The sequence below is a fragment of the Humulus lupulus genome, chromosome 2, assembly GCF_963169125.1.
Source record: "Humulus lupulus chromosome 2, drHumLupu1.1, whole genome shotgun sequence".
NCBI lineage: Eukaryota > Viridiplantae > Streptophyta > Magnoliopsida > Rosales > Cannabaceae > Humulus > Humulus lupulus.
The window spans coordinates 241,933,082-241,953,920 of NC_084794.1; the positions used below are offsets into that span (position 1 = coordinate 241,933,082).

General features: G+C 36.1%; 1 protein-coding gene across 1 annotated transcript; it reads left to right on the top strand.

The window, feature by feature from the left end:
* Positions 1 to 3,381: 3,381 nt before the first annotated feature.
* On the top strand, positions 3,382 to 9,009 carry LOC133819125 (protein tesmin/TSO1-like CXC 3). Its single transcript, XM_062252298.1, has 10 exons — positions 3,382 to 3,774; positions 4,739 to 4,899; positions 4,993 to 5,752; positions 6,141 to 6,613; positions 6,724 to 6,798; positions 7,584 to 7,764; positions 7,840 to 7,935; positions 8,024 to 8,090; positions 8,185 to 8,338; positions 8,422 to 9,009. Exons 1-10 carry the CDS (start codon positions 3,724 to 3,726, stop codon positions 8,762 to 8,764), a joined length of 2,361 nt encoding a protein of 786 aa, XP_062108282.1. The 5' UTR covers positions 3,382 to 3,723; the 3' UTR covers positions 8,765 to 9,009.
* The last annotated feature ends 11,830 nt before the right edge of the window (positions 9,010 to 20,839 follow it).

Sequence of the window (20,839 nt, forward strand, 5' to 3'; positions counted from 1 at the left end):
ATTTTAGAAATTTAATATGCTCTAAAGTGGCAGCTGATAAAATAAGGAAAAAATATTAGGATCTTTCTCCTTCGAGTGGTGTCGTTACTGATATTTGTAGTTTACTTTCTTCTAACCCTGAAGTTTCAGATGCTCATGTGATTAGAAGGTTAATGATTTGACACAATCTTTAGCACATTTGGCTTCAGGATTAGATTGCAAGTTTGTGTGAAATGATCATATTCCACCTTGCATTTCTATTCCTATACATGTAACTGAAATTCTTTCATTTTTTTTTAGAGGAAAAAGTTTCATTGATTAAACATGCAATGAATACTTATACCGCCACCAAACTTATGGTGCCTCCATCTTAATGGAAGTTTAAGTTTATTTAAAAAAAAACAATTTTTATAAAAAACCCAGCGAAGCTCTCCTAAAAAAATTTAAAAATCCCATTATGGATTAGAAAGTAATCATACGATCGAATCAATCAATATAAACTAGTGAGTTCTCAAAAAGGGGAATGTACATACACTAAATACAAAGAGAGTACAAAGAAGGAAGGTGTGGCCCTTTTAGTACACAAGCAAATTAGAGATAATAAGGCCAATCAATAATAATTCTAAGTGAATTATGGCAGAGAAGAGAATAGCATTTGGGCTCAAAACTATCCCAAAAGAAAGAAACAAATGGCCTTTTATTTTGCTTGTTTTGTCAATTAATGAAACTTCCTTTAGCAACATAACAATGAGAAAAACAAAAAAAGCCTCCCCACTCTAAAAAACTACAAAATAAATAAATAAAATAGCAAGTAACCAAAAATCCAGGGAACCCCAGAAACAATTTTCTGACATTGGTCCCACCCCAGTAGAGATTATCAGCTCAAAAACACAACAATGGAGTCATTCACTTTCACATTTACTACTCCTTTTGTTACTTTAATCTTCAGTGACTGGCTTTTCTTTTGGTCAGTTTGTAGGTTAATCAGAGTATCTTAATTATATTACGTCTTAAACAATTTAGTCAACTCACAAAACTGTTTTATTCTACTAATTCACATTCTGACATTCACTAAAGACCTAGAACTAGAAGACTTTTTACACATTTCTAAACTTACATGCATAAATATATTTAACACAACCACTAGCCAAAGCTTACTAAAACCAATCTAATCTTCACTATTTTTTCCCTTACTTTGTTTATTACCGAGGCACCTTCTTCATAGTTTGAGTAATTAAACCTTAAAAGTAGTTTTATATTTATAAAAAAGCCCTCTGAATTGGTGGAATTTATGTAGGCCAAGGCATAAGGCATGTGACAAAGTAGTACGCATGTAGTGGACACCATAATTTCATTTCAACTTACTCTTTCAGAGAATGTGGGGAGTTGGGAAAGAGCAAAATCCCCCAAAAAAAAAAAAAAACTAATATATATAACTATATATGTATATAAAATGTATCATTATTTGGTATGATGGGGTTTTTGCCAAAAAAAAAAAAACTTATTATCATGCTAGAATTTTTGGTGAGATGAATTTTTGTTTGGTGGGGCAGAGTTTAAGGAGTCATGTGACACTGGCCTAAGTCTTTACATTTTTTTTAGTGGGACCACTCATTTTAATGAAGGCCACCCCATTATTTGTATTTATAGTCTTTGGTAAAGTAATAAAGGTTAATAAAAAAAAATGAAGGATTTTGTGAAGCCCTCCTACCAAAGGCATGAGTCTCTTAATTGTGCTACCATCCAAGAAAATGTGACATCAACGTTTGGGTTTGTGAAGAGGGCTTCATCTGGCCGTACACGTGTCATGTTGACTCAACATTCGATTCGATGTCGATTGTTTGTTTGGTGGGCCCCACCGCTTTGCTCTTGTTCAACACTTTGACGCAATTGGCCCAACAAACTATGTAATGTCTATAGTGTCGATATCTGCCTTGTATTTGGGGAATCAAGGAGACACGGAAATGATTGTGTGCGATTGAGGTGTACAGTTGTCTTCCACGTTAGCTACCAATCGACGGTGGGTATTCTGTTTTGAGGTTTGATCTAGCGGTTGATGGGATAGAGTGTATTTTATATTTGTGGGTTGCAGTATAGTGGATAACTTTCCTATTTCAAATCGTTTCAGCGCCAAAAGCATAAATAGGAGATTGTTGGTCCACATAGAGATTTTAACGGTTGAGTAGCTGAGATGAGAGGTTTTATTATATAATTATTAAAATTAAATAAATTATGTATATATTGAATTTTGGACTGCATGATTGATTTGTCTAAAATATCCCTTTCCCAAGTCAACCGAGATTATGATTTGAGCCGATTGGGAGGGTCATAAATGTAAAATTCAGAAAAGAAATAAGAATGACAACATGTATTAGGTATATGTAGTTATTCTTCTTTATCAGTCACGCTGAGGTTGTGGCCACTTTTATTTTATTAATACTACTAATACGCTCCCCATTTAATTATTTATGTAAAAAAAAAGACTTACTATGCATATATAATAAAAGACTAAGCTAGTGTGAATAGTGATGCAAAACTGCATATGTCAAGTTTTTTTTATCATAATAAAAATATGGCTTAACCCTCTTGTGTCATTGACATAAACAACACCAACAACACCAACAATAATAATAATAATAATAATAATAATAATTATTATAATAATAATAATTATTATTATAATAATAATAATAATTTCTTTTAAGAAGCAATTTGCTCATTAAATGTAAATTTTTTTTAACACCAAAGGTAAATAATATTATTTAGTAAATTCAGTAATCATAAGTCATGTAACAATTTTATTTTTGTTAAATTCATCATAACTTCATTTTATTATTCAATTAACATAATAATTGACAATTAAGGTCTCAATGATGTTAGACAGTTACTATTCAAGAAATTTTACCATATTAGTCTAACTAATAAAGCTACTTAATTATCATAGACTAAAATGGTATTTATCATTAAAAACAGAAATCTAGATATTATCACCAATTAAATCACAAAAACATGCCACAAAAAATAATAAAACTTTATAACCCAATAAGAGAATCCCATTGGCTGGAACACACTCTTTCTGTGGTCTCGAAACTAGCAGATTTATAATAAAATCTAGTTTAGAAGAAAAAAGCAAATAGTCAAAACAACAGTTTTTCAAAGCAAAGAAAAAAATAAAATCCAAAAAGAGAATAAACGACACAAAAGCGAAAAAAGAAGATCAAAACTTAATACCTTATTATACGTTACTTTAGTGAAAAGCTAAACACATATTTATATAATTATAGAGTATAGAGACTAATAATATAGATATAGATATATTTGTAGACGTATAAATGTGTGATATAGATATATAAAATAAATGTGGTATAGTATATAATTACCTAAAAACACTTACAGCTGTGAGGTTGTGGGGCTTTGGTGGTAGGGACGGAGTTATCCCTACGAGAAAAATCTACTGCTCTCCCGCCTTCCCGCTCCTTCTTGAATCTAAAACAAGAAAGAAAAGAAAAGAAAAAGAAAAGAAAACAAAGACCCATATTTTGTTAGAGACGGAGAGACTTTTCAGGGGAAAATGGGAATGGAGAGAAACTACGGAGAGAGATAGTTAAGAGAGTGCTAAGCGGATGGGATGAAGTTAGTTAGCGAGAAGGAATAAACTTTGTTTTTAGTACAAGTGTGGGTGAGTAATGTGGCGGCGAAGAAGTTGAGGTGACTGCGTTTTCTAGTCTCTTCTCCTCTTTCTCTATGGATACCCCTGAGAAGAACAAGATCGGGACTCCCATCTCTAAATTCGAGGTGACCCCCCCTTTTTTTTTCTTGAGGTTTTTTTGGTGATAGGTCAATTGGGTTTCTGTATTTTTCTGATTTTAGTCATGGTGTTTCGAAAGCTTGTTCATTTCTGAAAATATTGCCCTAGGGTTTTCGTTTATTTTCTTTTATTTTTTTTAATTTTTTCCTGGTGGTGGGTTGTGATGCTTTATGTGTTTGTGCATGCGGGTCGATCTTGGTTTATCACGGTTTTTGTTATCCATAATTGAGTTTTATCTTCAAGAGTTTTATGAAAACTTGTGATGTTCAAAAGGGAACTGCTCTCCTGGGTTTTTGCTTCTGTGGAAATTGTTATAATGAAGTTTGGATCTCGATTTCAACCTCCAAATTTGCAATTTTGAGTATAAATTGCTTTGCATTCTTCTTTTGAAAACTTTGCCATTTTGGCATTGTATTTTTTTTTCCCACTTGTTTCGGCCTTAGAAATATTCTCAATAATGAGCACTTTTCATTGTTAGGGGGTTTCTGGTAAGGTTGTACAGTGCAGTGTTTTTTTTTCTTTTCTTCTTTATCCCCATGGGTCTGTTGCAAGAGACACAGAATTCAGTGAAACCCCTCAGTTTCAATGGAGTTGTACATCTACTTGGAAATTTTCTTAGTTGTTGTAACTTTTGAGACGAAAATATTTTTGTTCTTTTCACAGATTTTGGTGTTGTTGTCGTTGTAACTAAGATTTATTCTTAATAATGTTAACTATTGTGTGCAAAATCCTTTTCACCATTATTTATTTACACACCAATCTTTTCTTTCATTTTCCAGATCACCTTCTGTGTTATTGTGAATTTTTTTTACCAGAAGTTAATATTTCTAAAATAGTATTTTATTCATTTAAAAGGTACTATGCCGTTAATGGTTGATTATATTTGTGTATACTTCTCTCTTTTTCACTTATTGTTTCCTTGTACTAAAATTATTTATCAATAATGTGCAGGATTCTCCTGTCTTCAATTATATCAGTAGTCTTTCTCCTATCAAGCCAGTTAAGTCTCTACACATCACTCAGGCCTTTAGCTCTATTAGTTTTGGATCCCCTCCATCAGTTTTCACTTCACCCCATGTCAGTTCTAACAAGGAGTCCAGATTCCTCAGGAGGTAATTGGCTATTGGTCTTCTTCTTATTGCTTGTGATTCATAGGCTTTATCTATTATATCTGTATGTGAATGTTACCTTCTTTATCTCTTTAGGTACAATAGTTCTGATCAAGCAAAGCCTGAGGTTTCTTCCGAAAATGGAATTGATGTTCCTACAAGTGAAGATGCTGTCATTGACACGGCCCAGATATACAACAACTCGGCTGAGCTTCATGAAAATTGTAAATCAGATGTTAATGTTGGAGAAGTTTCTGCTGAGCCACAAAATGAAGGCTCAGCTTTTGTGATCGAGCTACCGCGTGTTTTAAAGTATGATTGTGGTAGCCCTGATTGTGTCTCAACGCCTCATGATGTTGTGGCGGATTTTGCATCAAATTCGACTGATCCATCAGCTAATCTTGTTCATCATGTTCAAGTGGTGCCAGAAATTGGTCCATCAGATAATGAAGCCCAATTCCAAGAAACATGTTTGAGTGAGCAGAAAAAACAAGGGGCCATATGTGACTGGGACAGTCTGATGTCTGATGCTGTCTTGATTTTTGATTCACCAAACAGTACAGATGCTTTTAAGGGGCTGGTTCAGGATTCTCTGGAACCTGTAACCAGATTTAGTAATTCTCTTGGGACAGAATTCCAACAAAATGAGATTAATAATGAGCATGAAATGCAAATTGTTGATCCAGGTTCTGAACAACATAATGGGGAAGAACCCCTTTCTCAAACTGGAGAAGCCAGTCATTTGGAGGATTTGGACCAAACACAAGACAGATTTAATTCAAATAGTGGCATGGCTACCAATCAAAGTAAGAGAAAGGATAAGGAAGCTGAAACCCGCATGGCATTTACTTGCAAGGTAAAAGCAACAGACTTCCATTGCCTACTTTGGCTGCATCTTTTATACTATTGTAGAGAGGAACAATTTGTAGGTTGTTGGGGATATTTTATTCACATCGTTGTAATTATTTGGTTGCAAACCTTCTGCATACATTTTATACTTAATGATCCTCAAATGTTACTACTATAAAAATAAATATGGTTTAAGCAACTGCTTCTTTGTGATTCTAAAATCTTGTAGCTGTTCACTTGTTAACATCAATCAGTATATGTTCTCTCCAAAAATTTAGAAATGATGTTCAAGTCTTTTTTGCTAAATATCATGTTATTTCTTTTTGGGCCTGTTTATACTTTATATATACAAAATCTAGTTGAATGTTCTAACTTTACTCTGTCTATATATGTAGTCTGTTTTCAGTTTACACCGTGGAATGCGAAGGCGCTGTCTGGACTTTGACATATCAGTAGCTCGTAAGAAGAACTTAGGAGATGGTTCAAATAGTAGTTCAGTTTTAGCTCAACCTGATGAGGAGATCCCTGCTAGTGAGAGGCGACCAGGCTTTATTAGGCATTGTGGTGAATCTAGGCGCATCTTACCTGGAATTGGGTTACACTTAAATGCTATTGCAACAACCTCAAAGGATTGCAAAATCTCTAAGAATGTGTCTTCCGGAATACATATAAGGTTGCCTGGTTCCACTGTCTCCATACATTCTCTGATGGATGACCAAGAGGGTCTTGATAAAGCCTTGATTCCTGTTTCTTCTGAAATGGTCACCGAAACCATTGAAAATGGGGTCCAGCTTATAGAAGATGCTTCTCAAGCATCAGGATCAATAGCTAATGAAGAATTCAATCAGAATAGCCCCAAGAAAAAGAGGCAAGTCTTGTTTGCGGCATATTTCTAACTAGATTATTGGATTAAAACAATTTAGTTTAATTAATCATCTATTTTTTTCATTTGTTGCCTTATATGTGTACTACTAACAGGCGTAGATCGGAAAATGCTGGAGAAACTGAGGGATGCAAGCGTTGTAATTGTAAGAAGTCAAAGTGTTTGAAACTGTAAGTTTCTGCATACAACTCTGTTCAATTCAGTCCTTAAGGTTTGGTTTCTTATAGCATTTTTAAATTCATTAGATGTACCAATTATGCATACCCGATCAAGGGATCTGGTTTCTAGATTTATCATTAGTGATTTAACTTTTGATATGACCCTAATATGACAATTTGATATTCAATTGTGTCTCGTATTTAGATAGGTGTAAATTTTCAAGCCAAAAAGGATTGGGTTGACAACTCATTAAATAGTCAATTCATTAATATTAATGCGAGTATATCGACAAACCAGAATTCTACTCTTGGGGATCCCTATCCTTTAGGGAAGTTTAGCTTAACTTGTAGGGTTGTCAGGTTTAAAGTAGAAAGAACTCATTTATTGTGTGTGATACATAATAAATTACTCGGAATGAGAGAGAACTTCCCATTTGATAGACCTTCCATAGAGTAATGAGAGAGAACCCTCGTATAGTAATAGCATATAAGTAGTAGAAGGGTATATGTCTAGAGGATGACTAGCATGTTGTATAGTAGATAAGGAAAGAGGCGGTCATGACAAATTTATTGTAATTGAGGTCTCTTGAATAACTTCATTGTTCTAGTGTGTTTTTATCATTTTGTTTATTCAATAACAAATTCCAGATTTGCTTAGTTGTTTCCATTGTCTTATACTTTCAATTATCCTCTATCTTTGCCTAATATTTTTGCCATTGTTTTAAGAGCACTAGTTTGGGTATGTCATTATCATAGAAGAATGGTATTGAACTAATTCTTTTTTATTCACCCTGCAGTTACTGTGAATGCTTTGCAGCTGGTGTGTACTGCATAGAACCATGTTCTTGTCAAGAATGCTTCAACAAACCTATTCACGAAGATACTGTTCTTGCTACTCGAAAACAGATCGAGTCTCGCAACCCTCTTGCATTTGCTCCTAAAGTGATTAGGGGCTCTGATCCTGCACCTGAATATGGGGTTAGAAAATGAGTCTGCCTTGCTCTACCTTATTGCCAAGTTTGAACATATCCTGACTTTTATTTTCACTTGCAGGACGAATCAAGCAAAACCCCAGCTTCAGCCCGACATAAAAGAGGGTGCAATTGCAAGAAATCTAGTTGCCTAAAGAAGTACTGCGAGTGCTATCAGGTTTCTACCCTTAACATGTTTTGTATGCTGCCAGTTCCTACTCCCTGTATATAAATATAACTGATTCATGAATGGTTTTCTTTTGAAGGGTGGAGTCGGTTGCTCCATTAGCTGCCGATGTGAAGGGTGTAAGAACGCATTTGGTAGAAAGGATGGTGAGTTTATATCACCATACATGGTTGATATATTCATTATCATGTCTCAGCTCTTAACTATGTTCCCCTGGTTTTAATTTCTTCCAAAATTCAGGTTCTGTTATGATAGGAACAGAAGAGCAAGATGAAGAAGAAACAGACGCATGTGAAAAGAGTTTGGCCGCACCTGTACAGAAGATGGAAATTCATAACAATGAAGATCCAAATCCAGGCTCTTCTCATCCAATTACACCATTAAGGATATCCAGGTCAGATCTATGTTTCTTTATTATTTGTGACAAAGTCGATAATGCGTGTTATGAGATGCTTAACTGTATTTTTAACGCACCAGATCTTTGGTTCAACTACCATTCTCATCGAAAGGCAAACCACCAAGATCTTCCTTTGTTACTGGGGCATCCTCTTCTGGATTGTACAGTCAGACGCATGGTAAACCAAGTATTCTCCGATCTTCTCAACCGAAATTGGAGAAACATGTGCAAACTATTCCAGATGAGGAAATGCCAGAAATTCTTATTGGGGATGGCTCTCCCAATAGTGCTGTCAAGACCTCTTCTCCCAACAGTAAGAGGGTCTCTTCTCCTCATTGCCACTTTGGATCACCTGGCCGGAGGGCTGGCCGGAAGTTGATATTACAATCCATTCCTTCATTTCCTTCTCTTACTCAGCACTAAGTTTTGAAGCCTTTTTTTTTTCAATTTTTTTATATATTTATTTTAGTATGAAGTTAAGGACAGTTATTTTTAGTTAACATTGTAGTTTGCGTTGAATGGAAGTAGTTAAGTTGTAGACGACAGTTAAAGGTCATCGTCTGTACTGTAGAATAAGATAAAGATGGTATGCTACTCGCATGTCTGTGCTCTCTCCTCTTCTTGTAAAATATGTCTTCATCTTCATTTGATCTGCAATTTTTTCTTCTCTTCTTTCCTTCCCCAACTAAATAACAATATCCTTAAAACAACGAAAAACAAAATGGTTTATAGTGAGTATTTACATAAATTGTATCTGCTTACTTTATTATATCTATGTCTAGAAAGTAGAAAGTCTTGATATAACTAATATGTTTTATTTTTGTCAAAATAAAATTCATAGAAAATAATCAATATGTAAAGCGAAATATTTAATTCGTAGGAGTATTAGATTGTTTGCTAGCGAAAGCTGCAAAAACACAATTTGGGAGTAATGAAATGGAATATAGTAGAAATGAATCATTTTCATTTCATTAGAATGTCAATTTTACTATTTTAGTGAAATGATTATTCTTTCTAAAATCAAATGGACAGACATTCTAATGTGCAATAAAAATTATTTTTTTATAATTTTTTTATTTATATTAAATTTTATTCTCATTTATATATATACTAGCTACAAATAAAGTGCAATGCACATTTGTTTAGTATTATTTATAGAATTTATTAATTATTTTTATTAAATTTATATCATTGTCATATAAATTTCAAATAAATAAACAATATTGTATATAAAAGAAAGATAAAAACACAAATGAAAAATTAAACTAAAACATTGTTTATGATTTTATTTTTAAATATATATATATAATATGATAACTTTTCTAAACATAAATAATAATTATTTTAATAAAAATTAAGATTATGTATTATTATAATATTTAAATTTATATTAATATAAGTGTTATCCATATTTTCCACCTTGAATATGTGGCATGACCAGATGGGTTACACGGGCTCTCGAGAGAGGCCCAGGCCCAACCAGGGCCCAGCGAACAATGAGCAATCGAACTCTATCGGCCCGGACCATGCCAAGCCCAATAACTAGCGAGTAGCATGAGCACATTCCCAGGCACACCCAATCTCTATCCTCCGGGATTTAGGTTATGGTGGTAGACAATCCATTCTAGGAGACGGGTCCCATTGAGTGGGATCCAAGTGAAGTCTCCGGGTCCATCGCCAATGCTCAAACCCGCCATCAAGATGTCCAATCAGTTATCGTATTATGATGTTCGCCCTGGTAAATGAACCCGAGTCTTGGTAGATGAACCTGGACATCCGTAAATGAACCTGAACGATATGTCCGGGTAGAACAAGCCCAGTCCTTCCTACAACTGACGTGTCCCCGAGAAATCCAGCAGTTGGTCTCCCTAACTAACCTGCAGAATGGGGTACGCACGGAACGTACAATGTTCCTAGGAAACGGTACTGCCACTACTCTGACAGTTCTTGTCCCCAAGATCCCCCTGGTAGCCCACGCGGATCAGTCCGTGCCAACATACAAATGGCAACTATAAGACTCTAATACACTTAAGTCGGCCTAATGGGCCTAGATTAACAACTTATATTCATGTTACACCATTGTATTATGACTCTGTTAGCGAGCACTTATAATTATATCCTTATTGGGCCCGGATTAGTCCGGTCCAAGTCACACGATTGCCTATAAATAAGGCATTCGTGCAATGTAGCAAGGACCCCTGATTTTTTCTTATAAGCAAAACATTGCTGAACTTGCAGAAAACCTCCATTGTTAAACTCTCTAAAGCCTAATATTAGTGACTTGTGGACTAAGACTCATTAACGCCCCAACCACGTAAAAACTGTGATCTTAAAATAAACCCAATAAAAGTGTGGTCACAACCTCTCTCTCTCCATGGTGAGAAGGAAGAAGTCTGTGCAGAAGCTTGCAAGAGTGATTGATTCGGAGCCCCCTTCATCCAATGATCTGACTGTAGAGGAAGAACGAACGACGACGGAAGTAGATGCGACTGAGGAGAAGAATGTGCATCCGAATCCAATGCTCCCGAATCCTGTGATTCAAGATGACATTGCTGTGAACTCTTGCCCATCCTCCTGGGCAGCTGAAGTCGAAGGGCAGTCTTCCAAGACTCGGCCAAAGAAAACTGGACTCGATTTAAGGAATCCCTTCCTAATTTTGGGTGTACGAGGCTCCATTTTCAGGATCCGATCCAACGTGATGGTAAGCCGATGGCTCAATTGGATATAGATGAGATTGAAGTGGAGCGTCATTCTGGAATCTGCTTTGATTTGTGTGGTCATTAGGGCAAACCCTCCCCTAGCTGTGTTTGAAGGGTTTATCAGAAGAATTTGGGGTAACCTTGGAATTGATCGTGTGGCCCGAATGAATTCTGGATTCACAATGGTTAAGTTTTGAGATGAGGCAACTAGGGATATGGTGCTTGAATCTGGAGTGATTCATTTCGACAAGAAGCCTGTAGTGCTCCGGCCTTGGTCATCAGATGTTGAGTCTTTAAGGTCAGTAAAATCTGTCCCTGTTTGGATTCGATTACCTGGTCTTGGGCTGCAATACTGGGGTGTGAACTGCTTGAGTGCTCTAGTTAGCACGATTGGTACTCCTATAATGATTGATAAGGTCACAAAATCTAGAACTATGATTAAATTTGCTAGAATCCTAGTTGATATGGAAATTGTTGAACATCTCCCCATGCATATTCATTATCTAAATGAGAGAGGTCAGGTTATGGAGCAACCCATCGAGTATGAGTGGTTGCCAACTAAATGCTCTGGTTGCAAGAAGCTGGGGCATACTGCTGCTATCTACAAGCATGCTCCAGATGCTATTAAGAAATTGACAGAGGCTAAAAACCAGACTAATGAAGTTGATAATAAAGCTAGTAGCATTGCTGCTGATGGCTAGGATAACAGTTCCCAGAATCAGCAAAAGCCCCTTGAGGTGCCTAGTCACGGTAATGCTTTATCAGTACCTAGTGGATCCAAATGGGTATCCCCTCGAAAGTCTGGGATGAAGAAGCCTGTTGACAAGCCACAACCTGATCTGCAAAGGAACTCTTTCAGAATTCTGCAGGAAAACCAGCAGCAAACATCTGATTTACCTCTACCTATTGGTATGAATGGATTGCATCAACATGTTGAGTTGGAATGTTAGGGGATTAAACAATAAGAATAAGCAGCAAGCAGTCTTAGATAAGAATAAGTAGCAAGCAGTCTTAGATGTTTGCAGGTTGAATAAAATTGGCCTTGGAGCTTTGATTGAAACAAAACTAAAAGGGGACAGATTAAGGGATTTTATGAACTCATCTTTTGCTGGTTGGAATTGTTATAGTAGTTCCGTGGTGGAGGGGCGTATTTTTCTCATTTGGAAAGCTCACTTGATGAAGGTTGAAATTATTCAGGAGAATACTCAGCTGCTACATTGCAAAGTTAATTTGCTTGGTGGGAATCTGGCTTATTGCCTCTCGGTAGTTTATGGCTCTAATCAATTGGAAACAAGGAAATCTTTATGGTCTGACTTAGCTACTGTTTAGAGACCGGTTAACCCTTGGATTATAATGGGAGATTTTAATGTTGCCTTCCATGTTGATGATCGTATTGGTGGAAGACCTATTTCTGTTAAGGAAATGGAGGATGCTCGTCATTGGTTAGCTTTGGGAGAGGCAACTGAAATGAAGACTTTGGGTCCTAATTACACTTGGTCAAATAAGAAAGATGGAGGAGCTAGTATTTTCTCCAAATTAGACAGAGTTTTTCTAATAAAAGCTAGACTGATACCTTCCCGTTAGCTGTAGCATATGCTCAATGGGATGTGGTTTCAGACCATTGCTATTTACTGATTAAACAGGGGGATTTCCGTAGGTTGTGAGTGAAGCCATTTAAGTTTTACAATATGTGGGCAACTCATGACAAATTTAGGGATATTGTTCTTCACAGCTGGTCTATTCATTTAGAGGGGCAAGGGTTGTTTCGCCTTGTTGGAAAACTCACAAGGCTTAAGCATGTTCTAAAAAAGTTCAACTGGAGAAGTATGGGTGATGTTGCTTGTAATTATGAGGAGAGCAAAGCTAACTACCAGCAAGCCCAAAGTTCTCTTTGTTCTGATCCTTCAAATACCGAGTTACTGTCAAAAGAAAAAACAGCTCAGCAGGATTACTTCAAGCATGAGAAGATTTATGCTAGTTTTCTTCGTCAAAAAAGAAAGATTACTTGGCTTCGTTTTGGTGATGAAAACTCCTCGTATTTTCACGCAAGCTTGAAACAGAGGCAGATCTCTACTCACATTGTTTCTTATATTGATGATAATGGCTGTTTTGTGGATGATTATGATAAGGTTGTTGACTATTATTTTCAATATTTTAAGAATCATTTGGGTACTACTAATTGGGCTACAGGTCAAATTGCTTCTGACTGTATTAAGCATGGTCTTGTTCTGAGTTTGGATGACCAGCTGCGCTTAATAAAGCCATTTACTTATCAAGAAGTTCGATCAGCTATGTTTAGTATAAACTCTGTCAAAAGTCCTGGCCCGAATGGCTATGGAGCAGGGTTCTTCAAAGCTCTTTGGAAGGATATAGGCAAGGAAGTTTTCGTGGCTGTTTTAGACTTCTTTACCTCAGGCAGAATTCCTCCGTTGCTTAATGATACTATCATATCTCTTATTCTGAAAGTAGTCCAGCCATCAAATGCTATTGAATTCAGACCTATTGCTTGTTGCAATTCTATTTACAAATGCATTTCGAAAATGCTGTGTAATCGGCTGGCAGTGGTTCTTCCTTCGCTGATTAATCTTAATCAGGGAGCCTTTATAAAACAGAGATCTTTGGCTTACAATGTCCTTATTTTTCAAGATCTAATTAAAGGATACAATAGGAAAAATAGCTCGCCACGTTGTGCTATGAAGTTAGACTTGAGCAAGGCATATGATACCATTGACTGGGATTTCTTGGAAAATTTACTTAATATGCTTTGTTTTCCTAGTCGGTTCATCAATTGGATTATGGTCTGCTTGAGGGGAACACCTTATTCTCTGGTTCTAAATGGAAGGATTCAAGGGAAGTTCAAGGGTGGTAAGGGGCTTTGGCAGGGAGACCCCATATCCCCTTTATTATTTGTTATAGTGATGGAGTATCTCACTCGCCTTCTGATAAAGGCTTCTATGGATAACCGGTTCAAATTCCATCCTTTGTGTAAGTCTTTGAATCTTATTAGCCTTTGTTTTGCTGACGACCTCATTATCTTCTGCAAAGGAACCACTTCCTCAGTTCAAGTTCTTATTGAGGCATTTCCTGAGTTTGGCTGCTCTTCGGGTTTAAAGATTAATTATTCCAAATCGCATATATTCTTTGGAGGTGTTTCAGCTGAGATTAAAGCTAGAATATTGGACTATTCGCAGCTAGTTGAGGGCACTTTCCCGCTGAAATACCTTGGGGTTCCCCTTCGTCCTACCAAATGGAAGGCAGCAGACTGTGATATTATCTTTAAGAAGAGTCAGATGAGGCTCAATGTATGGTCCAGCCGCCATCTTTCTTATGCTGGTAGAGTCCAACTTATCCATTCGGTTCTGCTGGGTATTCGCAATTACTGGATGAGTATATTCATGCTTCCTCAGAGTGTTGTGAAGGATATTGATAAAATTTGCCGTCGGTTTCTTTGGGGTGAGAATGGTTCCCGTAGTAAGTTTCATTTCACCTCTTGGGAGCAAGTTTGTCATCCTAAGTCTTTTGGTGGTTTGGGATTTCGTGAGGGGGGTGTTTGGAACAAATTGATGCTTTCCAAATATATTTGGGCGATTGAAATAAAACAAGATCAGCTTTGGATTAAGTGGATGAATTGCATTTATCTAAAAGGAGTTAGCCTCTGGGATTATATGCCAAAGTATGATTCCAGCTGGTATTGGAGGAAGTTGATTTCCTTCAGTAAATCAACTTCATGGTCTGATTTGCAGGCAGCAGTGGTCAAAGGAAAACTTCATCTGAGTACTTTATATACTCAGGTTCTGTCGAGTGAGCGAATTGAATATGCGAGACCTGTTTGGTGTAAGCTTTCGGTACCTAAACACAGATTCATTCTTTGGCAGGCTGTAAACCAGCATCTTCTCACTAGGGACTTACTTATCTCTCATCACATTCCTGTAGCATCAATGAGTTTTCCGGTTTGTGGTCTTGTTGAGGAAAGCCATGACCATTTATTTTTTGATTGTATTTTCTCTAGGAAGGTTTTGCAGCTGGTCTCTCACTGGCTTGGAGGGGTTACCTGGTCTGGCAAATTTGAGGAATGGATCGCCTGGTTGTCCAGCTGGAAGTCGAATTGGATTCACTTTACAGTGGCTGCTTCTCTTGTTGCTTGTACCTATTTCATTTGGTTAAATAGGAATGCTTGGTGTTTTAGTGATAGTTGTTATACTATTTTTAAAGTAGATAATTTGATTAGGCAAGCAGTTAAAGCTAGAGTTCTTAATGTAACTTCTAGGAACTTATCTTCTAGAGATAGGAAAATGATTGAGTTTGTAAAATCTTTGTAAGTTCTGAGGGTTGGTTGCTTCTCCTTTTTGTATTATCCAGTTTGTTTGATCAATGAAATTTTCTCTTTTTTGATAAAAAAAAAAAAAAAAAACTGTGATCTTGTTCATTTCTTAGCCTTTCTTTCTAGCTCTTATTTTTCAATATATTTATAGTTTCCGAAAAACTTGGTAAAAAATAAGTATTAAATATCTATTTTTGTATTAAATATTATTATTATTATAATAATATTTTATAATATTTGAATTCATATTAATATAATTAGTAAAAAAATTAAGATTATATATTATTATCATAATATTATAACACTATTTTTTATAAAATATATATAATATTTAATAACATTTAAAATTCTATATTAATATAATTAATAAATTTCTATATATAAAAGAATAACATAAACGTATTAGATATAAAATTAAACTAAAACATTGTTTATGATTTTTTTAAAATATATATAATATGATAACATATTTAAACATAAATTGATAATTATTTTAATAAAAATTAAGATTATGTTTTATAATGATATTTTATAATATTTAAATATATATATTAATATAAGTATTAAATATTATTATAATAATAATATTTTATAATATTTGAATTCATATTAATATAATTAGAAAAAAATTAGGATTATATATTATTATCATAATATTATAACATTCTTGTTTATAAAATATATACAATATTTTATAATATTTAAATTTATATTAATATAATAATTAAATATCTAATTTTGTATTATATATTATTATAATAATGATATTTTATAACAATTGAATTTGAATTTATATTAATATAACTAATAAATATCTATTCTAATTAGTTTTAAAGGTATATTCTACTAAACATTTAGAATATTCTGTTAAAGTTAACGAAACAAACTGTTGAAACCAAGAATTTTCGTTATCTACACACTTTTTATATAGAAGATACTAGGTGCAAACAACATGCAACACGTTTGCTTGGTTTTATTTAGAACATTTATTAATTACTTTTATTAAGTTTTTATGATTCTCATATAAATTTTAAGTAAATAAACAATATTATATATAAAAAAATGACATAAACATATAAAAAAAACCAAAACATTGTTTATTTTTAAAAAAAAAATAATAATATTGTTACACCCCAAATTTCGAGATTTAAATATCAGCCTCAAAATGTAGGCTCGCAATAATAGAGATCGGATGTATAAAAGACAAACAATATGGATACTTATCCAAATAATTAATCACACCCAAGTGCCATGTCACTGGCATTCGAACCTGCAATGTGAGCTCGAAGCCAAGGGTTCACTCCAAAGGTTAGTCTTGAAAGAATGATAGAAGGAAGTAGCATTCATATTACGGTGAGCTCGAAACATGAAGCAGGCTCGAAAGCGCGTTGGAGTAACAACGGGTATGCGGTTATAATCCCTACTCTTATGGGATTAGTTGAAGCCGTGTGTAAACAACCCTATTTTTAAGGGATATTTGTTTCAGTAAAGCATTTGATTGTATTTATTTAAATTTATTTGTATTTTAAATTCAAATGAGATATGCTGTAACTTCCCTAAAATTAAGGGAAGAGTATTTTGTAAATCAGACCTATAAATAGTCTGAATCATAGTCATTTAAGGACTACGCTCAATTCTTGTACATAGAAACTCTATGAAATTGCTTTCAAAGCTTTAACACAGAATATAATAAAAGTGACCCGTGGACTAGATAGATTTAACTACTGAACCACGTAAAAAATCTATGTTTCTTTCTTTTCTTCCTATTTTGTTTATAAATGCTTAATTGCTCTTATTTCTTTTTAGTTGATGAAAAGCATCGTCAATAGTTTGGTGCTTTCATTGAGAGCATTAAGCATTCTTTCAAACGTCCCGTTTTATAAAAATGGTTGTTGTAAACATCCCCGGATCAGGAAGTGGACGACCACTCCTAGGAATCCCTGTGGAAAACACTCCCTACACTAAAGAAATCCCAAAGGCCTAGCAAACAGCCGGTCAATGATCAAACTCCCGATGAAGGGAGCGTGTGAACCACATCGCGAGATCCTAGTCAAAGTTCCAGGCCATAAAATCAGGATTATTACAATCCTAATAGATATGTTCCAATGGTGGAATTGAAAAAACCAAAGGTTGTGGGAGAGATTAGCCGAGTGTACTCGGTTAAATGAGGAGATGGCAGGACGGGCGGCTAAAGCCCAGACACCCCCACAGAGGACTAGGGGGCGACCTCGAGGAAGTACGACAGCTAGAATGGCTGAGCAAATAGCCTGAAAAGATCAAGGAAGGGCTAGGGCAAATGCTAGGGTTAATTAATCAAGGGTTTCATCTCAAAACTCGGCCCATACAAACCAAACCAGAGAAATTCCTGCTAACACCGGGAATAACCGAGCTCCCCCACAAGCGACTCAGAATAATAACCCAGAGCCTGCGAGGCCGACTAGGAACAATGAAAAGCCACCACCATATCCAATAAGGCATCCACCCTCTCTAATAAGGCACCCATCACCAGTGCGAGAGGTGCCACAAGCCCCAAGTGGACCTCGAGCTGGAGAAGGGGCATGATAACTCTACGAAATAGAGTTATTTTACCATATTTTATAAGCTAATTATTGCTTAGTTCTTGAGTTTTTAATTGATCTATTAAGTTTCAAAGTAAATTTGAATTTATTAGTTTTAATTTGATCTGATAGATTTTTATGTGTTTTTGGTAATTATTTTGTTTAATTATGTTATTACTAATTTATTTTGTAAGTTTGTGTTTAATTTCTTTATGTAGGTGTGTTTGTTGGGAGAATATGAAATGTTGATAAAATTTTGGCATAAAGAAAAGAAGAAGAAAATGAGGGAAGTTTGCGTCTTGAAGAAATCAAGCCCAAAATGAAGGGCCCAATCCAATTCTTGACAATGTCATGTCATCAATCCATGTGATCTCTAATGTCAACAATCCATGTGCTTATTTCTCTACCATTGGATTTGTAACTATAGCAAATGATGCAAGGATAGACCTCAATATAAGAAGGTCTCTTATACACACCCAAAGAATGATCTCCCAAGACGTCAAGGTTTCTCGGGAATAAGGAGTGACTTGTCCATTTGCCGAGGCATAAGGGCCTCGCATAGCGAGGCCTGCTGTAATGCCCCGGATTCCCTATTATGGTTAATGGCTGGATTAGTAGGCCGGGAGGGCCATAACTGTTTAATTATGCCATTAAATGTGTTTATGCATGTTTATGAGAATTATATTATAATATGATGTTAAATGCATGCATGTGAGTCCACATTTGTTTACAGGGGTGTTTTGGTAATTTGGCCCGTTGGGGGTATAATTGAATATTTGTTAGCATGTTAATGATATATTGTGAGACCACATTATAATGTGGATTGGTTCGAGTATTTCGACATGAGACGATCTTTAAACATGATTTATCGGTTTGGTCATAACAGGTTTGAGCTCGGGGCTCGGGGTGAGTCTCGGGGTGATATTTGTGATTATAGCGTTACCGGGGATTTTAGGGTAGCGGGATATAAATTATTGGTGTTTGAGGATATTGAGATTAGCGGGAATTGGGAAGCGTTAATTATGATTAACGGGTTAAGCGGAAAGTACCAATTTTGCCCTTGTGATGGTTTTAGAGGCTTTGAATGACACAAGGGTATTTTGGTCATTTTAGGGAGGATATATGTGACTTTAGGTGGCTGTTGGCTGTAGAAAGTGGTAGACTAAACAGGACAAAAACAGAGACTCTTATCTTCCTTACCCGTACACAATTTCCTTCATTCTTCCTTTGAGGTTTTTGAGTTCTAGGTGGGGATTCAAGCTAGGAAACTCAAGGGCTGGCTTGGTGGACTTGATTCAACCATTGAAGAAGGTTCAAATCTGAATTTGAGGTGAGTTTTAGTCACTGGTTTCAGGTGTTGCTCTGTTTTCGTTTTAGTTTTCAATTCATGGTTTTTGATGTGGGAAGTGAGAATCAAAGGGGGTTTTTGTGTTGTTTTGATTGGGGTTTGATGAGGGTGAGATATGGGTGTTATTTGGGGGTTTAATTGAGTGTTTGGAGTTGGTTTGAAGGGTTAGTTCCAAGGGAAAACGCAGGGGAGAGTTGGCTGGTGCGTGCTGGTTTCTTGGCTGGTTTGCGAAATGAGCCGCAGCCTGTCTATGGTGTGCCGCGGCCTATGATGGCTTAAAATGTGAAAATGGCCCTGTCAGGAGGGTGAGCCGCGGCCCATCAGGGCAGATTTAGCCAAAAGCATGTTTTTAGCTTGGGGATTCAAACCTTAGGCCTCGGGGTTGAATCTAGTACCTAGTTGAGTTATGTTTGATGTCTCGGAGGCTAGATCTTGGTTTGGGAACCCTCAGTTATCATTTTTATTGATGAATCCTATATTTTGGTTATGACCAGGTGACCGTCAAGGAATTTAAAGGTTGATCGTTCTCAGGGGTCGTTCATATAATAATTCTCACTCGAACCAGAGGTAAGAAAACGGTGTATGAATATAGTTGCACCCTGTATAGGTATATGACATGCATGGTTTGATATTGGGGCATGTTGATTGATATATGTGGACATGGATTGCATATTAAATGCTAGTGAACGCTGATTACCTGTTTAAGACACTGACTAGTCAGGGACCGACTCTAACATCGAGAATTATGCATTGAATGGCTCTATGGCATTAATGCTAGACCGACCCTAGGGTCGAAGAACTTATAAGCGCTTGCCTGGTCTACGACCAGATGACTATAGCCAAGGTATATGACCCCGGTGACCGTTTGTCACGTGGCTAAGGGACGTTGTCCATAGTTTCGACTCTAGAGTCATGAGGAAGGTTATGTTGGTGACCAATCACCATGCACCTGTCCTGAACAAGCTTATGAAAGAATCACCTATCAGTTAAGCCCTGGTGACCCTATCGTCACATGGCTAGAGGGAGCGATGCTCATTATTGTGACTTTTGGCTATTGTCACTTATTTGTGGGATTGATAGTCCTGAATGGTTATTATGATCGTCGTTGATATTATATCATGTTGTATTATGTTTTCTTGCTGGGCCTTGGCTCATGGGTGCTATGTGGTGCAGGTAAAGGGAAGGAAAAGCTTAACCAACCCTGAGTGGAGAGCTTGGGCGATGTGGTGTACATACAGGGCCGCTTGACTGCCACGGTCAAGGAGTTCTCAGAGGGACTAGGGGTTTACCCTACTTTTGCCGCTTAGGCCGGCGGGGATTGTAAATTTGAAACTGTAGTGACTCTTTTGTATTATGGACATCTTGTAAAACATTTTAAAAGGCTCATGAGCAGTTTATTTACTTAATGAAATGTAGCCTTTCCTTTTCATTGGTTTTCCACCTTAACCTGATAATAGTACCTAGATCACGTTTTTTTTAACCAAAGGACTCGGGTAGCGAGTCAAATTTCCGGTTCACTGTTCACCGTAACTGTTCTGGGGTAACCAGGGCGTTACAACTTGGTATCAGAGC